This window comes from Doryrhamphus excisus, chromosome 6 (genome assembly GCF_030265055.1).
Source record: "Doryrhamphus excisus isolate RoL2022-K1 chromosome 6, RoL_Dexc_1.0, whole genome shotgun sequence".
In the NCBI taxonomy this organism is placed as follows: domain Eukaryota; kingdom Metazoa; phylum Chordata; class Actinopteri; order Syngnathiformes; family Syngnathidae; genus Doryrhamphus; species Doryrhamphus excisus.
In genome coordinates, this window is record NC_080471.1 from 19,019,264 (window position 1) to 19,034,967 (window position 15,704).

At 39.3% G+C, this 15,704-nt stretch overlaps 1 protein-coding gene across 3 annotated transcripts in view; it reads left to right on the forward strand.

The window, feature by feature from the left end:
• The window catches only part of ckap5 (cytoskeleton associated protein 5), a 32,077-nt gene that overhangs the window by 3,111 nt on the left and 13,262 nt on the right, over positions 1–15,704 (forward strand). For all 3 annotated transcript variants that reach the window (XM_058075099.1, XM_058075100.1, XM_058075101.1), the window contains exons 3-31: positions 73–266; positions 443–649; positions 781–952; positions 1,836–1,965; positions 2,620–2,720; positions 2,864–2,977; positions 3,611–3,715; positions 4,391–4,480; positions 4,946–5,110; positions 5,189–5,317; positions 5,392–5,556; positions 5,779–5,877; positions 6,705–6,815; positions 7,036–7,128; positions 7,432–7,617; positions 7,726–7,820; positions 9,960–10,143; positions 10,265–10,407; positions 10,697–10,871; positions 10,971–11,084; positions 11,741–11,869; positions 11,961–12,155; positions 12,238–12,358; positions 13,083–13,168; positions 13,370–13,480; positions 14,026–14,148; positions 14,992–15,141; positions 15,276–15,479; positions 15,562–15,697. In XM_058075099.1, coding sequence (XP_057931082.1) covers positions 73–266; positions 443–649; positions 781–952; positions 1,836–1,965; positions 2,620–2,720; positions 2,864–2,977; positions 3,611–3,715; positions 4,391–4,480; positions 4,946–5,110; positions 5,189–5,317; positions 5,392–5,556; positions 5,779–5,877; positions 6,705–6,815; positions 7,036–7,128; positions 7,432–7,617; positions 7,726–7,820; positions 9,960–10,143; positions 10,265–10,407; positions 10,697–10,871; positions 10,971–11,084; positions 11,741–11,869; positions 11,961–12,155; positions 12,238–12,358; positions 13,083–13,168; positions 13,370–13,480; positions 14,026–14,148; positions 14,992–15,141; positions 15,276–15,479; positions 15,562–15,697 — 4,027 coding nt within the window. The remainder of the gene's footprint in view (positions 1–72; positions 267–442; positions 650–780; positions 953–1,835; positions 1,966–2,619; positions 2,721–2,863; positions 2,978–3,610; positions 3,716–4,390; positions 4,481–4,945; positions 5,111–5,188; positions 5,318–5,391; positions 5,557–5,778; positions 5,878–6,704; positions 6,816–7,035; positions 7,129–7,431; positions 7,618–7,725; positions 7,821–9,959; positions 10,144–10,264; positions 10,408–10,696; positions 10,872–10,970; positions 11,085–11,740; positions 11,870–11,960; positions 12,156–12,237; positions 12,359–13,082; positions 13,169–13,369; positions 13,481–14,025; positions 14,149–14,991; positions 15,142–15,275; positions 15,480–15,561; positions 15,698–15,704) is intronic.

The window sequence follows — 15,704 nt, forward strand, 5'->3', positions numbered from 1 at the left end:
GGTGGGCAAAACCAAGGCCAGCCCCCCAACATCCTTTACCTTTCTAACATTATCCTTTTTTAATTTTTCCAGGTCTGGAAAGCCCGTTTGAATGGTTATGAAGAAGCTCTGCAGTTGTTCCAGAGGATAGATGATGAGAAGAGTTCAGAGTGGGGGAAGTTCCTTGGTCTGATCAAGAAGTTTGTCACCGATTCCAATGCAATTGCTCAGCTTAAAGGCCTTGAGGCGGCCCTGGCCTATGTTGAGAATGCACATGTTGCTGGGAAGTAAGTGACGAGAAGCTCAGTTGATAAAAAGTCAATATTTCATTATAAAATTGAACATATGCACTACAAGTAGTTTCTCCAAATAGAGTTATTTCACATCTATATTTCACAACATTATTCTCATCTTTTTATCCTCTTGTGTGCTGATTGAAGGGTATTTTTGTATATTTTTGCAGGACAACGGGTGATGTTGTGTCTGGGGTGGTGACCAAAGTATTTAACCAGCCAAAGGCCCGTGCTAAGGAACTGGGCTCCGACATTTGTCTGATGTATATTGAAATAGAAAAAGCTGAGGTGGTGCAGGACGAGCTGCTGAAAGGACTAGACAACAAAAACCCCAAGATAGTTGTGGCGTGTATTGAGACTCTCAGGAAGGCTCTAAGGTCAGTGCAACACATTTTCCTTATAAAGAATGATCATTCTAACGTAAACAAATCACGCATTGAAAAGATGCCTTGCCATACAATCCAGTCTAATGGATTACATCCTGTTCATGCTGACTTCCTTCCTTCAGTGAGTTCGGATCGAAGATAGTGACTTTAAAGCCTGTGGTGAAGGTTTTACCCAAACAATTTGAGTCTCGAGAGAAGGCGGTGAGAGATGAAGCCAAGCTGCTTGCTGTAGAAATCTACAAATGGATCCGAGATGCTTTGAAACCTTCCCTACAGAATATTAACTCCGTGCTGGTGAGACATATTAATTGTCATATTAATTCATATTAAAGAAAACATACAATCCTTCATAAACCTTAAATCAGGGGTTTCAAACTCAATTTACTTGGGGGCCACTGGAGCTCGGGTCTGGGTGAGACTGGGCCGCATCAGGTTTTCCAAAAAAAAACAAAAAGCATTTATTAAAAACAATTTAAAAAAAAAAAAAAACTTCACTTTGGTTCCAATTTTCTACAAGAAAAGCTCTGATAAAACATTCCACTGTTCTCGAATATCTTTTTATTTTTCTACACAAAATAAGATGAAAAATAAATAAACAAATCAAGAATAAAGAAAATCAATCAGTAATAAATAAATAAATATAATAATAATAATAATAAAAAGGCAAATAATAAAAACTTAAGAAACCACATATAGTTGGTGGGTAGACAAATTCTTTTTTTTTCAGATTATAATTAACAAAGCATTATTAGAGCCCTGTAGACATGACAAAACACGACTATAGTCACATTTATACTCTTTTTATTTACAACATATTGCGCAACTGCAGGGTCTTGAGACACATGCTAACTCGCAAAGTAGAGAGCTAGCGACCTAAACGGTAGCCTTCAAGTTATTTCCTTTTAAACTTAAATAGGCAAAAACTTACCACTTCCACACGGATAGGTAGGATAACTATTAAGTTATTTAACCTTTAACATGAACAGTAATCAAACGTAATAATTTTTTCTGGGTACATGATACCGTACAGCATCCATATCAAACTTGCGTGGGCCGCACTAACATTAAACTTTCATATCAAGGCGGGGGCCTCAAATTAGTGTCCTGCGGGCCACATTTGGCCTGCGGGCCGCGTGTTTGAGACCCCTGCCTTAAATTAACCGTGTCTGTCGTGCAGTTGAAGGAGCTTGAAGAGGAGTGGGTGAAGATTCCTTCGACCCCACCGAAGCAGAGCCGGTTTCTGCGCTCCCAGCATGACATGAAGGCAAAGTTTCAACAGCAACAAGCACAAGGAGAACAATCCGATGGTACTTTTTTGTTAACTTTATATCAAAGTACTTACCGTACTATAGTTCTAGGTTTGTCACAATGTCAGAATTTCAGTATTCGATACCCAGGGTGCTTGTGTTTCGCTAGGGTCAAAGTGTTTGCTGCTTTTAGTTTGAAAACCTCAACGGCACCATTTACATGTGGGTTTCTGTGGATGTATAATTGCACCGCATTCATCCACCTCCATATGCGACTCCTACTACATGGCTTATTGATAAACCAAAATTATGTGTTTGAGCCTTTTTTTTTAAGATAGCAGGTGTTCTTTCTTTGACGGTACTGCTCATATCAAGAGTCCTTACAGATACTGACGATACCTTAAAAAATAAATAAATAAAAAAGCATGTATCGGTGTAAAATTTGCATGTTGATATTGACTTAGTATTAATTCTTGTGACAACCCTATATAGTTCCTATAAGTAAATTCATTATATATCACTGACACCTGCAAGAAATTCAAGTCCCAGATGTTTAGAGGTATATAAAAGTAGGTGACATCGGATTTAATATATGGAAAAAAGGATGATATACCTCCTTTACAGACAGACAGTTAGCTTTGTGTTCGTCAAAGGGCTTTTGACTGATGGCATGTTGAGTCTCGTGTTGAGTCTCCTCCTACCCATGTCATGCAGGAGAAGACGAGGAGGAAACTGTGGCCGCAGTGGATCCTTATGAACTACTGGAAGCTGTGGATATTCTCTCAAAGTTGCCTAAAGACCTCTATGAGAAAATTGTAAGTTACAGTATGCGAAAGTCTTATTTTTATTGAGACAAGCGTGTCTCAGAACATTCTGTTTACATGTACAGTTTAGCATCATTGGTGTAACTTTTAACACAACATTTTAACATGTTAACTTTCTTTTTTGTTTTTTGTAGGAAGCCAAAAAATGGCAGGAGCGAAAAGAAGCCCTTGAGGCTATTGATGCTCTAACAAAGAACCCCAAATTAGAGGGTGGGGACTATGGAGATCTCGTTAGAGCACTCAAGAAGGTACTTAGTCAAGTACAGGTCATCTGTGACCGTTGATATATTGTAGCTCCCAATTTTTATTGAATAAAAGCTGGGCAGTAATAAGGGTTTAGTCCGGTCAAGTTTATAACCTAAATTAGCTGTAATTGTTATTGGGATGGCTGCACGGCGGACAAGTGGTTAACGCGCAGACCTCACAGCTAGGAGACCAGACCCTTGTGGAGTTTGCATGTTCTCCCCATGCATGCGTGGGTTTTCTCCGGGTACTCCGGTTTCCTCCCACATTCCAAAAAAACATGCTAGGTTAATTGGCGACTCCAAATTGTCCATAGGTATGAATGTGAGTGTGAATGGTTGTTTGTCTATATGTGCCCTGTGATTGACTGGCCACCAGTCCAGGGTGTACCCCGCCTCTCGCCCGAAGACAGCTGGGATAGGCTCCAGCACCCCCGCGACCTCGTGAGGATAAGCGGTAGAAAATGAATGAATGTTATTAGGATATCCCAATTTGATTTTCAGGATCTGCTGCCAATCCGCTTTATTTCGGAAGATTGGATAATATTGTTTTTTTTTGCCACTTATATTAGTTTTTACCTGGAAGAGTGGTATTACACTAGCAGAGGATGTCACAGTACTGACTGTCATGTTTTGCAGATTGTGGGCAAAGATGCCAATGTCATGCTGGTTTCAATGGCGGCTAAATGCTTGGCTGGACTGGCCACCGGTCTCAGGAAGAAGTTTGGAACATATGCAGGACATGTAAGTTGAAAGAATATCTTTATTTTGAAGCAGATATTTTGACTACTTTGACAGACCTCCATGTGGCGCCACAGCTGACTGAAATGTGGTTGTAACGTAGACTAGGCCGGGACTGCGATTCCATTTATTCATTCATTAGATTAGTAGTGGTGTACCTATACAGACCGGGAAGGGTTTCGGAGCGAGATGGGGTCCCATAAGTTAGATTATTAATACCAGTCACCTTTTTATAAGCAATGTTGATCCAAAAATGTCACCGTAACAAGGGTTTGGAGGGGTAGGGACGAGCAGCAGGCATCATAGTCAATGCTTTATTAGTGTCAAAAATAGACAGTAGATCCCCAGAGAATAGCGTGGATCTACTGTATACCAAGACATACTTGCTATAAGCTACATCAGTGTTGTTGTTTTTTTATTTTTCGTTTACATTTTATTTATTCATTTCACCTTTACATATATATATTTTACTGGTTGACGCTTTCAACATTGTAGGAAATGGTTCTTCCTACATTGTTATAAAAGTGAATCACAAGTTTTTGTATAAATGGGAATAAAAATGTGCAGACGACCCAAGAATCTATTTTCATATTCTTCATTCCAGTGGTCGATTATCCGTAAATGTGTTCCTTAATTATGCAATGCATTAAAATTGATTCCTTTTTTTTGATTTCCCAGGTTGTTCCAACTATTCTGGAGAAGTTCAAAGAGAAAAAGCCTCAGGTTGTCCAGGCCCTGCAAGATGCCATTGACGCCATCTTTTTCACTGTATGTTTATGCCAAATAGAGTCCTCATTTAGTAATCTTACTTGATCAATTTCAGTTATCAAATTTTCCGAGTGCGCACTAGAGTCATAAAACTTTTTTCCCTAGCCATTGATTGCTAATTTAATCAAATGTGCCTCCTATTGATGGTTGATGTATTTCTCTGATAGCATGGCAAAATAAGTCACTTAAGTTAAAGGACATGAATATGGCTGTGACACACTTCTTTTCTTTTAGAATATTTTCTTGTCTTCTAATTGGATTAAACCGCATAGGGAAAGGGAAAAATAAGCTCTTCCTGTTGAATCACCTTACATTGACTTCATTCAGTCCGCAGCCAACTCAATGAGTGACAGTTATGCCCCTCACTTAATCACCCAAGTGTCTATTAGAGCAGTAGAAATTCCCTTAAGACAACTGATTTATTGATATATTTTAAAAAAAAATATATATATGGCTCTTTTCTAGACTACGTGGCAGAATTTGTCAGAGGACATCCTGGCTGTGATGGATAATAAAAACCCCTCCATAAAGCAGCAAGCCTCTCTGTTTTTGGCCCGCTCCTTCAGACACAGCACTCAAGCCACACTGCCCAAGGGTGTTCTCAAACCCTTTTGTGCTGCGCTCATCAAGGTATTTATTAATAATTGATATGGAACCAGTGTTACAAATGTGTTTCCTCATCTACGTTCATCTTTCCTACTTCATCAGCAAGTGAATGACTCTGCTCCAGAGGTGCGTGATGCTGCATTTGAAGCTTTAGGGACTGCCATGAAAGTGGTGGGCGAAAAAGCAGTGAACCCTTACCTTGCTGATTTGGATAAACTGAAACTTGACAAGGTAAAAAAAAAACGTTGTTGAATGTGAGAATCAAGTCATTTGCTAACTGCTGTCCGGTGATTGTATACTGACAGATAAAAGAGTGTGCTGATAAAGTGGAGCTTCCAGGAGGGAAGAAAGGTGCTGGAGGGGGAGGAAATGTAGATAAGAAGCCAGCGGCTAAAGCACCACCTCCTACTGAAGCGCCATCTAAGTCTTCTGCCCCACCCAAGAAGGCACCAGGTGCAACCTCCTCTAAGGTAAAAACAACTTGGTTAACTCATTTCTGTACAGATAGCAAAAGTGATATCCGGGGTGTCCCAAAATAAATGCATACACTTGCTGCAACAGTCTGTCATGCCAAGTATTTGAGAAAACAGATCTGCAACAGTCACTGAATATTTTCTTAATTAGCAGTGCGGCTACTTTATGGTAATGTTCTAATAATTTAAAGTCTACTCCTCAAACTTTTTGTTTTGCAGTCTGCTGGTGCACCGAAGAAAGGCAAAGTCGCCTCTGCTGCACCTGGGAAGCCAAAGAAGACCACAGAGAGTAAAGAATTAACAGAAAGTGAACTGTCGGTAAGTATAACATTTTAGGGCCATTATGGCAATGCAGCCCTAGAGCAGTTGTATTGTAGTAATAATAATATAGTGACAAAAATGTAAAATGTATTATACAAATATAATGTAGGCTGCACAGCGGTTGAGTGGTTAGCACGCAGGCCTCACGGCTAGGAGACCCGAGTTCAATTCCACCCTCGGCTGGGTACTCCGGTTTCCTCCCACATTCCAAAAACATGCTAGGTTAATTGGCGACTCCAAATTGTCCATAGGTATGAATGTGAGTGTGAATGGTTGTTTGTCTATATGTGCCCTGTGATTGGCTGGCGACCAGTCCAGGGTTTATCCCGCCTCTCGCCCGAAGACAGCTGGGATAGGCTCCAGTACCCTCTGCGACTCTCGTGAGGATAAGCGGTAGAAAATGAATGAATGAATGAATTCAGCTGTTAACCCTGGTGGTGTAATGGTACAGCTGCTACAGCAGTCAAACATGGACATTTTTAAATATCATGGGTTTTTTTTTGCTGACAGTCTTTTGTAGAGCTGCACGGCACACAAGTGGTTAGCGTGCAGGCCACACAGCTAGGAGACTCGAGTTCGATTTCAAACTAACAATGAACAAATATAATGTAAATACTCCATGTGGATCTATGGAGTGTTGAGATGTTGGCATATCACATCTCCTTCACTTTTGTTTTATTGTGGCAGTGGGTGTGTTTTAGGTGTCGGGACTACTTGTCACTGTGCTACAACTATTTTCCAAATATTGGAGCTGAGCTGCACAGTTGTCTCACCTCGCACTGTTTCTATTTTACCCTGAAATAATTAACATATTTTCATGGCAGGCTGAGGTTTGTGAAGAGCAGGCAGCCAGCGTACTTCCTGCATCCTGCATTCAACAACTGGACTCCGCTAACTGGAAGGAGAGACTCGCCAGTATGGAAGAATTTCAAAAGGTAGTGTCTTTGTTTCATTTAGGAAATATTAACCATTTTTGGCATTGGATAGTTGGAGTAGGTTAATCAAAGACAATGATTACTCAAATATGCCAGAAAGGAGGCAAATCTTATCATATTAAATACTGAGGATTTAAATTATAATATTACTGCCTCATTTTTAAGGCTGTTTGAGCCTGAAAGAAATGCTTAATTGATGTTATTTCATAATTTCTCCCAGGCTGTTGAGACGATGGATACTGCGGCAATGCCATGCCAGGCCTTAGTCAGGATGTTGGCCAAGAAACCAGGCTGGAAAGAGACAAACTTTCAGGTAACTTGGTTAAACTTCATGTTGGTCTGATTCTGAAAGAAACGTTTTTATTGAACTTAACTACAGGTACAGTATATAGTAGGATACATGCTGTGAACCTGCATGGATCTTTACAAGGATGTTTTATTCTGTGTATATTTTGAAATTGTTAGTTGTACAGTCGTCTCTTGTTTACTGATATCAACTGCATCCTGTGAAGTGAGTTGCGGTATGTAATAGAATAAAGCACACAATTTCTCGGACAAAGTGTCATAATATTAGTAACCAGTATAACAATCTTTCTTGCATGTATTCCCTGTTAAGGTCATGCAGATGAAGCTCCACATTGTGGCTCTTATTGCTCAGAGGGGCCAGTTTTCAAAGACGTCAGCCTCTGTGGTTTTGGATGGCTTGGTGGATAAGGTTGGAGATATCAAATGTGGAACAAAAGCAAAGGAGGGAATGACTGCAATCGGGGAGGCGTGTTCGCTACCCTGGACTGCTGAACAGGTTTTTGTTTTATTTTTAAATTTTCAACCACTTAATTCCCAGAAAGTGATCCATATGATCATATAGGCTCATTATTTCACATGTAATGCATCATTTTTTGTTTTGCAGGTTGTATCATTGGCGTTTGCACAAAAAAATCCAAAGAACCAAGCAGAGACTCTCAACTGGTTGGCTAATGCCATGAAGGAGTTTGGCTTTGCTGGGTAATAACATTTTGTTATTCAGGCTATATATATACATATATATTTTTTTATAAAGCATCTTCATCACACATATTAGATAAAGTAGTCTGTGTATAATTTATAGACCAACAAAAATGAAATTTATTCAGAAATGGTAATGGTACTGATGTCATTTATCAGAGTACAAGTCTAAAAAGGAGTAGGAAGAAGCAAAGCTTATTTAATCTTACCCCAATCCTTTTCATCCCCATCCTGTATTCCAAACTTAGTCCTTGCCAATTTTAGATACATAAGAAAATGATAACAGTATAACAATGTGATCAAATAGGAGTCAAGATTGGAGTCATATACAGTCCCTGACAAAAGTCTTGTCGCTTATCCAAGTTGTAGGAACAACAAATAATAACTTGACTTGTAGTTGCTCAATTGGAATCAGAAATGACTTATATGAAAGGCAAAGCCCTCTAGATTATGCTTTTTATATCAAAATAAAGTTTTGTACCATTCATTGAGTTTTATCATTTAATTAGGACATAAAGGTCAGATTTTGCTTGGACAAAAGTCTTGTCGCATACAAAAAAATGTAGAAATAATACATATACTTAATGTTGAATACACAAATATGCTACAATAACATTAGAACATAAAGTCATTGTACCTTGGAAAAAAGAATTAATATTGTGTATGGCTTCCATGAGCTTGGAGGACTGCAGCCATACGTCTTGGCAATGACTCAAATAACTCATCTGGAATGGCCAAGAAAGCAGTCTTGCAGGACTCCCAGAGTTCATCAGGATTTTTCGGCTTCATCTTCCAAGCCTCCTCCTTCATCTTACCCCAGACATGCTCAATAATGTTCATGTCTGGCGACTGGGCTGGCCAATCCTGGAGCACCTTGACCTTCTTGGCTTTCAGGAACTTGGATGTGGAGGCTGAAGTATGAGAAGGAGCGCCATCCTACTGCAGAATTTGCCCTTTCTTGTGGTTTGGAATGTAATGGGCAGCGAGAATTTCTTGATATTTCAGGCTGTTGATGTTGCCATCCACTCTGCAGATCTGTCGCACACCCCCATACTGGATGTATCCCCAAACCATGATTTTTCCTCCACCAAACTTGACTGTTTTCTGGGTGAATCTTGGGTCCGTGCGGGTTCCAACAGGTCTTCTGCAGTATTTGCGGCGATTGGGATGCAGTTCAATGGATGATTCGTCAGAAAAATCAACCTTCTGCCACTTTTCCACTGTCCATCCTTTCTGCAAGCTGTGGGCCTTGGCAAATGCAACACGATTTTTTTGTTGGCTGTTGATGGCAACATCATATGAAGAAATTCTCGCTGTCCATTACATTCCAAACCACAAGAAAGGGCAAATTCTGCAGTAGGATGGCGCTCCTTCTCATACTTCAGCCTCCACATCCAAGTTCCTGAAAGCCAAGAAGGTCAAGGTGCTCCAGGATTGGCCAGCCCAGTCGCCAGACATGAACATTATTGAGCATGTCTGGGGTAAGATGAAGGAGGAGGCTTGGAAGATGAAGCCGAAAAATCCTGATGAACTCTGGGAGTCCTGCAAGACTGCTTTCTTGGCCATTCCAGATGAGTTATTTGAGTCATTGCCAAGACGTATGGATGCAGTCCTCCAAGCTCATGGAAGCCATACACAATATTAATTCTTTTTTCCAAGGTACAATGACTTTATGTTCTAATGTTATTGTAGCATATTTGTGTATTCAACATTAAGTATATGTATTATTTCTACATTTTTTTGTATGCGACAAGACTTTTGTCCAAGCAAAATCTGACCTTTATGTCCTAATTAAATGATAAAACTCAATGAATGGTACAAAACTTTATTTTTATATAAAAAGCATAATCTAGAGGGCTTTGCCTTTCATATAAGTCATTCCTGATTCCAATTGAGCAACTACAAGTCAAGTTATTATTTGTTGTTCCTACAACTTGGATAAGCGACAAGACTTTTGTCAGGGACTGTATATTACATAACAGCAATAAGCATAATAACTGATGAAAGGGTTAGAAGTTGACAGGACAATGCACTCAGCAGAAATGAAGTCAGTGTTATACTGATTAAACATAACATATAGAGGAATAAAAGTACCATAAAAAAATCTGTTGACCTTTTATCATACTTTGTCGTTCTCAGTATCAATGTGAAAGGTTTTATCAACAATGTCAAGACCGCCCTGGGAGCGACGAACCCAGCTGTAAGGACCGCAGCTATTGCCCTGCTAGGAGTGATGCATCTCTACATGGGAGCGCCACTCCGCATGTTTTTTGAAGATGAGAAACCAGCTCTCCTGGCACAAATAGATACCGAGTTAGAGAAGGTAATTTTTTTTTTTTTTTACATTTGCAAGAAAAGCAGAGTAACACATATCTACATATATAATAAAGTATGCATATAAATGGTAAATTCAGCATTTTCTCTTTTTGTGTTCCACATCACAGATGCAGGGTCAGTCACCTCCAGCTCCAACAAGATTCACCAAGAAGACAAGGAATGAGGAAGAAGGGGACATTGTAGAGGAGCCAGAAGAAGTCGATGGAGGAGGACAGGACATTGTGGACTTGCTGCCCAGAACAGATATTTGGTAAGATTTTGGGATGGGACTACCTGTTTTATTTTTTTTAAACAGAATTTACTAAATCTGTCATATCATACACTTTTACTTTATATATACTGCCTTTGGAAGTGTCATTAGGAATGACCGAAATTGCTCTTAGATCGCAGTTAGCTCAAAAAATATGGGGGATCGTAATTTTTGTCTGAGACAGTTTTTTTGTAATGTTGTCGGACTACAAGTCAAATTTTCATAATAGCAGTTAATTATCAATAAACATGTTACATGTTTTTTTTTTTTTTTCTCCGCAACATTTCAGTGACAAAGTCACTTCTGACTTGGTTTCTAAAATTGAAGATAAGAACTGGAAGATCAGGAAAATGGGTCTTGATGAAGTTGCAGCTATCATCTCAGAAGCTAAATTCGTCACCGCCAACATAGGAGAGCTCCCTCTGGCCTTGAAAGGACGACTTGGCGATTCCAACAAGATCTTGGTTAGTCAGAATTAGCCTGGCCTGTTGTATCTATATTTGGCGTTTTTTTTTTGTCCTGTGGCTTGTATAAAGCCGATACCGGCTACTTTTGTTTTCCAGGTCCAGCAGAGCCTGACCATACTGCAGCAGCTGGCCACAGCTATGGGGCCTGGACTTAAACAGCATGTGAAAATACTGGGATTTCCCATCATGACAGTGCTTGGAGACAGTAAGGTACACAATAAGCAGCGGTGCAAAGTTAAGAAAAACAATACCACAACAGCAGCAAAAATTATGATTTATCACTTGATACTGTACCTCTTAAAAGTGAGTACACCTCTCAAATTTCAGTAACCATTTTATCTTCTCCAGAGACAGTCTTACCTTTTTTTAATTGTGGTCATCAACCACAATCCGCACCTATTCCAGCTGGATTTCCTTGGATTTCCAAAACTTCCAAATATGCAAACCTCGTGAAACTTTGGCATACCTTAACAATTAAAAAAAAAAAAAAAAATTGTGCTAAGACGCTAAAATGCTAAGACGCCACGTGGCTTCTCCAAAGACTATAAATATATATATAATAAATATATATATATATATATAAATAAATAAAAGCACTGCAAAATCAGCGAAAAAGTAAACCGCGTTGTAGCGAGGAAACACTAAATTTGAATAGATAGAGGTTTTCCATGCAATAGAGAAAAAGAAACAATAAAAGAAAAGAGAAAAAAAAGAAGGGGATAGAAAAGAAGAAAAGAAAGAAAAAGACAAAAGAGAAAAAAACAAACAAAAAAACCCAATATAATACAACATTCTAAAAACGTTTATAGGTCAGAAAAGTGGAAAAAGCATAATAGGTGTCCTTTAACAATACTATTCCTCCATAGCCAAATGTGAGGGCAGCTGCCATGGCCACACTGCAGTCCTGGGTGGAGCAGACTGGGATGAAGGAATGGCTCGAAGGTGAGGAGCTATCAGAGGAGTTAAAGAGAGAGAATCCCTTCCAGCGACAAGAGGTACAAAGACGCACAAATTCCTAATCAAAAACATTTCAATGGTTATGTGTAATATAATACAATGTTCTAAAATGAGACCTTCTTCTTAAAGATATTAGGCTGGCTGGCTGAGAAGCTACCCACCCTGAGGACTGTACCCGGGGATCTGATGTTATGCGTCCCCCATCTGTATGCCTGCCTGGAAGATAGAAACGGCGATGTGAGGAAGAAAGCTCAGGACGCCGTCCCGATGTTTATGATGCATCTTGGCTATGACAAAATGAACAAAGCTGCTGGCAAAGTCAAGGTATGAATTGGTTCAACTGTGTGTTACTCTGGATATATCACAGTTCTTTCTACAATAGTTAATGATGCTCGTGTCCTCGTAGCCGGCTTCTAAGGACCAAGTGGTAGCCATTTTAGAAAAGGCCAGGGCAGTGATGCCAGCTAAACCTGCTGCTCCTGCCAAAAGTGGAGGAGCAAAAGGCGACACAAGTAGATCTGCTTCAGGTTTGTACTACTCTCTGACCATAAAACTGTACAAAGTAGATCGTCATATCCATGATTTAGCATTTGCATCCCTGTACATTTTTGATAATTTCACTTTTTTCCTCACAATTTGTGTGTGGTTGTTTAATGAACAAAGGCTCCAAGAATGTTTGCGCCAACGCTTAGTATTTTTAAAATTATTTTTATTATTCTAACTGTTGAATTCAGATTTTGACTTTAAATAATGACAAAAAAAACAAAGTCACACTGTTGGAGTAATTTGTAGTTTACAATTTAAATGTGGATTCACCGATTTGGAGTCACCGATTAACCTAGCATGTTTTTGGAATGTGGGAGGAAACCGGAGTACTTGGAGAAAACCCACGCATGCACGGGGAGAACATGCAAACTCCACACAGAGATGGTCGAGGGTGGAATTGAACCCTTGTCTCCTAGCTGTGAGGTCTGCGCGCTAACCACTTGACCGCCATGCAACCTTGCAAAATTATTATTTTGCAAAATATTAATTAAATTTAAGAGTGATAACAGTATTAGATACTGTCATTTCGTTATATAAACTCCAGCTTTGTCAATTAGTATTTTTACTTAAGTTTTATTTAATTTTTAAAAAAAATATGGTTATTGGATGCAAAGTTCATAGTCCTATAAAACACTACTAGCATTGATTAACATTGTGAATTGACAGTTTTTATGTTTAGTTTGACAAATGTCCCATTTTCTCCAGCCTCCAGGACTCAGCCATCCGTTGAGGAGTGTTTGGATAGTAAACCTGAACCTAAAAAGGTCAAAGGGGGATTAGCCACCAAGAAGGTACGTCTGTGTCAACACATGCTTAAAACTAATTCTGAGCATTTCCAATGGTTACTTTTAATCCAAATACTGTCCGTTACCCTGAGAGTCATATCTGTTTTCAGCACTCATCTCACGTTCATATTTCAGTTGCCAGTCTTGTACGTGTGTGTACATCATTTGTTACTTGTCAGTCAGTTTTTGGTTTTTCTGTTCGCTCAGCAATCCTCTACCCCTGAAGAACCTGACCCTTCCCTTCTCTCCAAGGACAAGGACATTAATACTAGTAAAAAGCCCCTCAACAAAGGGAAGACTGCTGCGGGTAGTCAACAGGTAGATGTGGAACAGATGGGTTCCTAATACGGCAATAGTTACTTCTACTACTACTACTACTACTAATGAAATGCCGTGAGCGCTCTAGTTTGTGGAATAGTCCAGCACACATGGACGACTTTTGATTGCAAATAAATGACACCCTTTTAGAGCCGTGACCACTTCCCTAGAGTTTACACTGTGCAACCGTCTCGTCACTAACGGTGTTAGTATTTAAATGTATAATCAAACTAACACACTCTTGTAGGTGAAATCTAACTAACCTATCCACACGTTTTAGCTCGGTAAATAACCTGGTGACATAAGATGTACATGCATGCTTATAAAAATAGAAACACGGGCAAACACTTCACATGGTTTTCCTGTCATTCCACTGCTTGACTGTTTGTAAGTTTTGGATCATCTTAACACTCTATGATTTTATTTTTACTTGTTTTGTCTGTCACTTTTTGTATTAATTTTACACAATGTGAACCACAAGTGTGCTTATTTCTTGTTATATGGTATGCAGACATCTAACATTTTAATTTTGCTTTCCTTTTCAGAGTGTTTCTAATAAGAAGCCTGCAGCCAAAGGCATAAAAGATGAGGAAGATAAGTCTGGACCACTTTTTGTTCTTATTCCCAATGCTAAGGAGCAGAGGATCAAAGAGGAGAAACAACTGAAGGTACCTAATTCTTGTTTAAATGCGTTTTACTTTGGCTTACATCACATTTTATGGCATACATTACAATTCACAATTTCACATGTCCGAAAGGAGTTGGAAGAAGCAGAACTTAATCAATCCTATCCACTCTTCATGTCACATCAATAGCAATTATCCACCTCTTAATGTATCGCCATCACATCATAATTATGCCAACCATCAACAATATACAAAAAGACAAAATAATGTGGCATTATAGAATTGAGGATGATTACACTATTGCTAAAGCAAGAAACCCAGTTAACCCTTTATCTTCAAATACATGGTCTCGAAACAACTTCAACGTCACTAACATCATCTCGAGCAGTTCAGAATCAATATTTATCTAATAACAAATGTAAAAACTAAGGATCGACTGATCCAGTCATCACATCGATGCTAGATAAAACTTAAACTTTGAATATTTATTCCTGTTTGTAATGCCGAATACTACTGTGTTCAGTGTTTACATTTCAATAAATATGTTTAAACTTGAGACCTGTAATATTTGTTATCATTGTAATTGTATTCATGTAAATTGAGGGAGCAAAAGCAGTATCAGCCCAAGCAAAATCGGCCATTGGCTAAGGGTGATGGGGGGGAAAAAAAAACGGCATCGGCCCGGAAAAAAACATATCGGTCGATTCCTAGTAAAAACACATCGCACCACAACACGCAAGCACTGGTCTGGAAGACTCCCTGTGGAGGGGGGGGGATACAAGGGCCTTCACACGCTGACTTATAGTATTTAATATACACTCAGTCCAGTTGAAAGATGGGTATACATGGCCATATGACCTAAATTTGAGTACTATTGATATTCAGATCTTGAAGTGGAACTTCATCACTCCTCGAGACGAGTATGTGGAGCAGCTCAAAACACAGATGTCTACCTGCTTTGCCAAGTGGCTTCAGGATGAGCTCTTTCACGTGGACTTCCAGAGACATGTAAAGGCCATTAGCGTCATGATTGAGGTGAGGACTCTTGTAGTTGTATTTTCCTGTGACATTACTGATATAGATGCAAGTCGTTATTTTGATGGATATATGGAAATATACAAAACAATTCAAAACAATCACTGCATTTATATATCTTATATTTTGCACAGAGGTTGGAGAATGAGAGTGATGCCGCCATAAGCTGTCTGGACCTGATTCTAAAGTGGTTCACTCTGCGCTTCTTTGACACAAACACCACAGTCCTGATGAAAGTGCTGGAGTATTTGAAGCTCCTGTTTGCCATGCTCAACAGAGAGAACTATCATCTCACAGAGTATGAGGCAAACTCATTCATCCCGTACCTTATACTCAAGGTCAGCAGACATGACACTTAAGATAAGCCTGCTCTTAGAATACTCTTTAATTATTGTTTTGATTTAAAAAAAAAAAATTTAGGTTGGTGAGTCAAAGGATGTGGTGCGTAAAGATGTTCGGGCAATACTCACCATGCTGTGTAAGGTTTACCCTGCCTCCAAGGTCTTCCCTTATCTCATGGATGGTACAAAGTCCAAAAACTCCAAACAAAGAGCAGGTAGGTC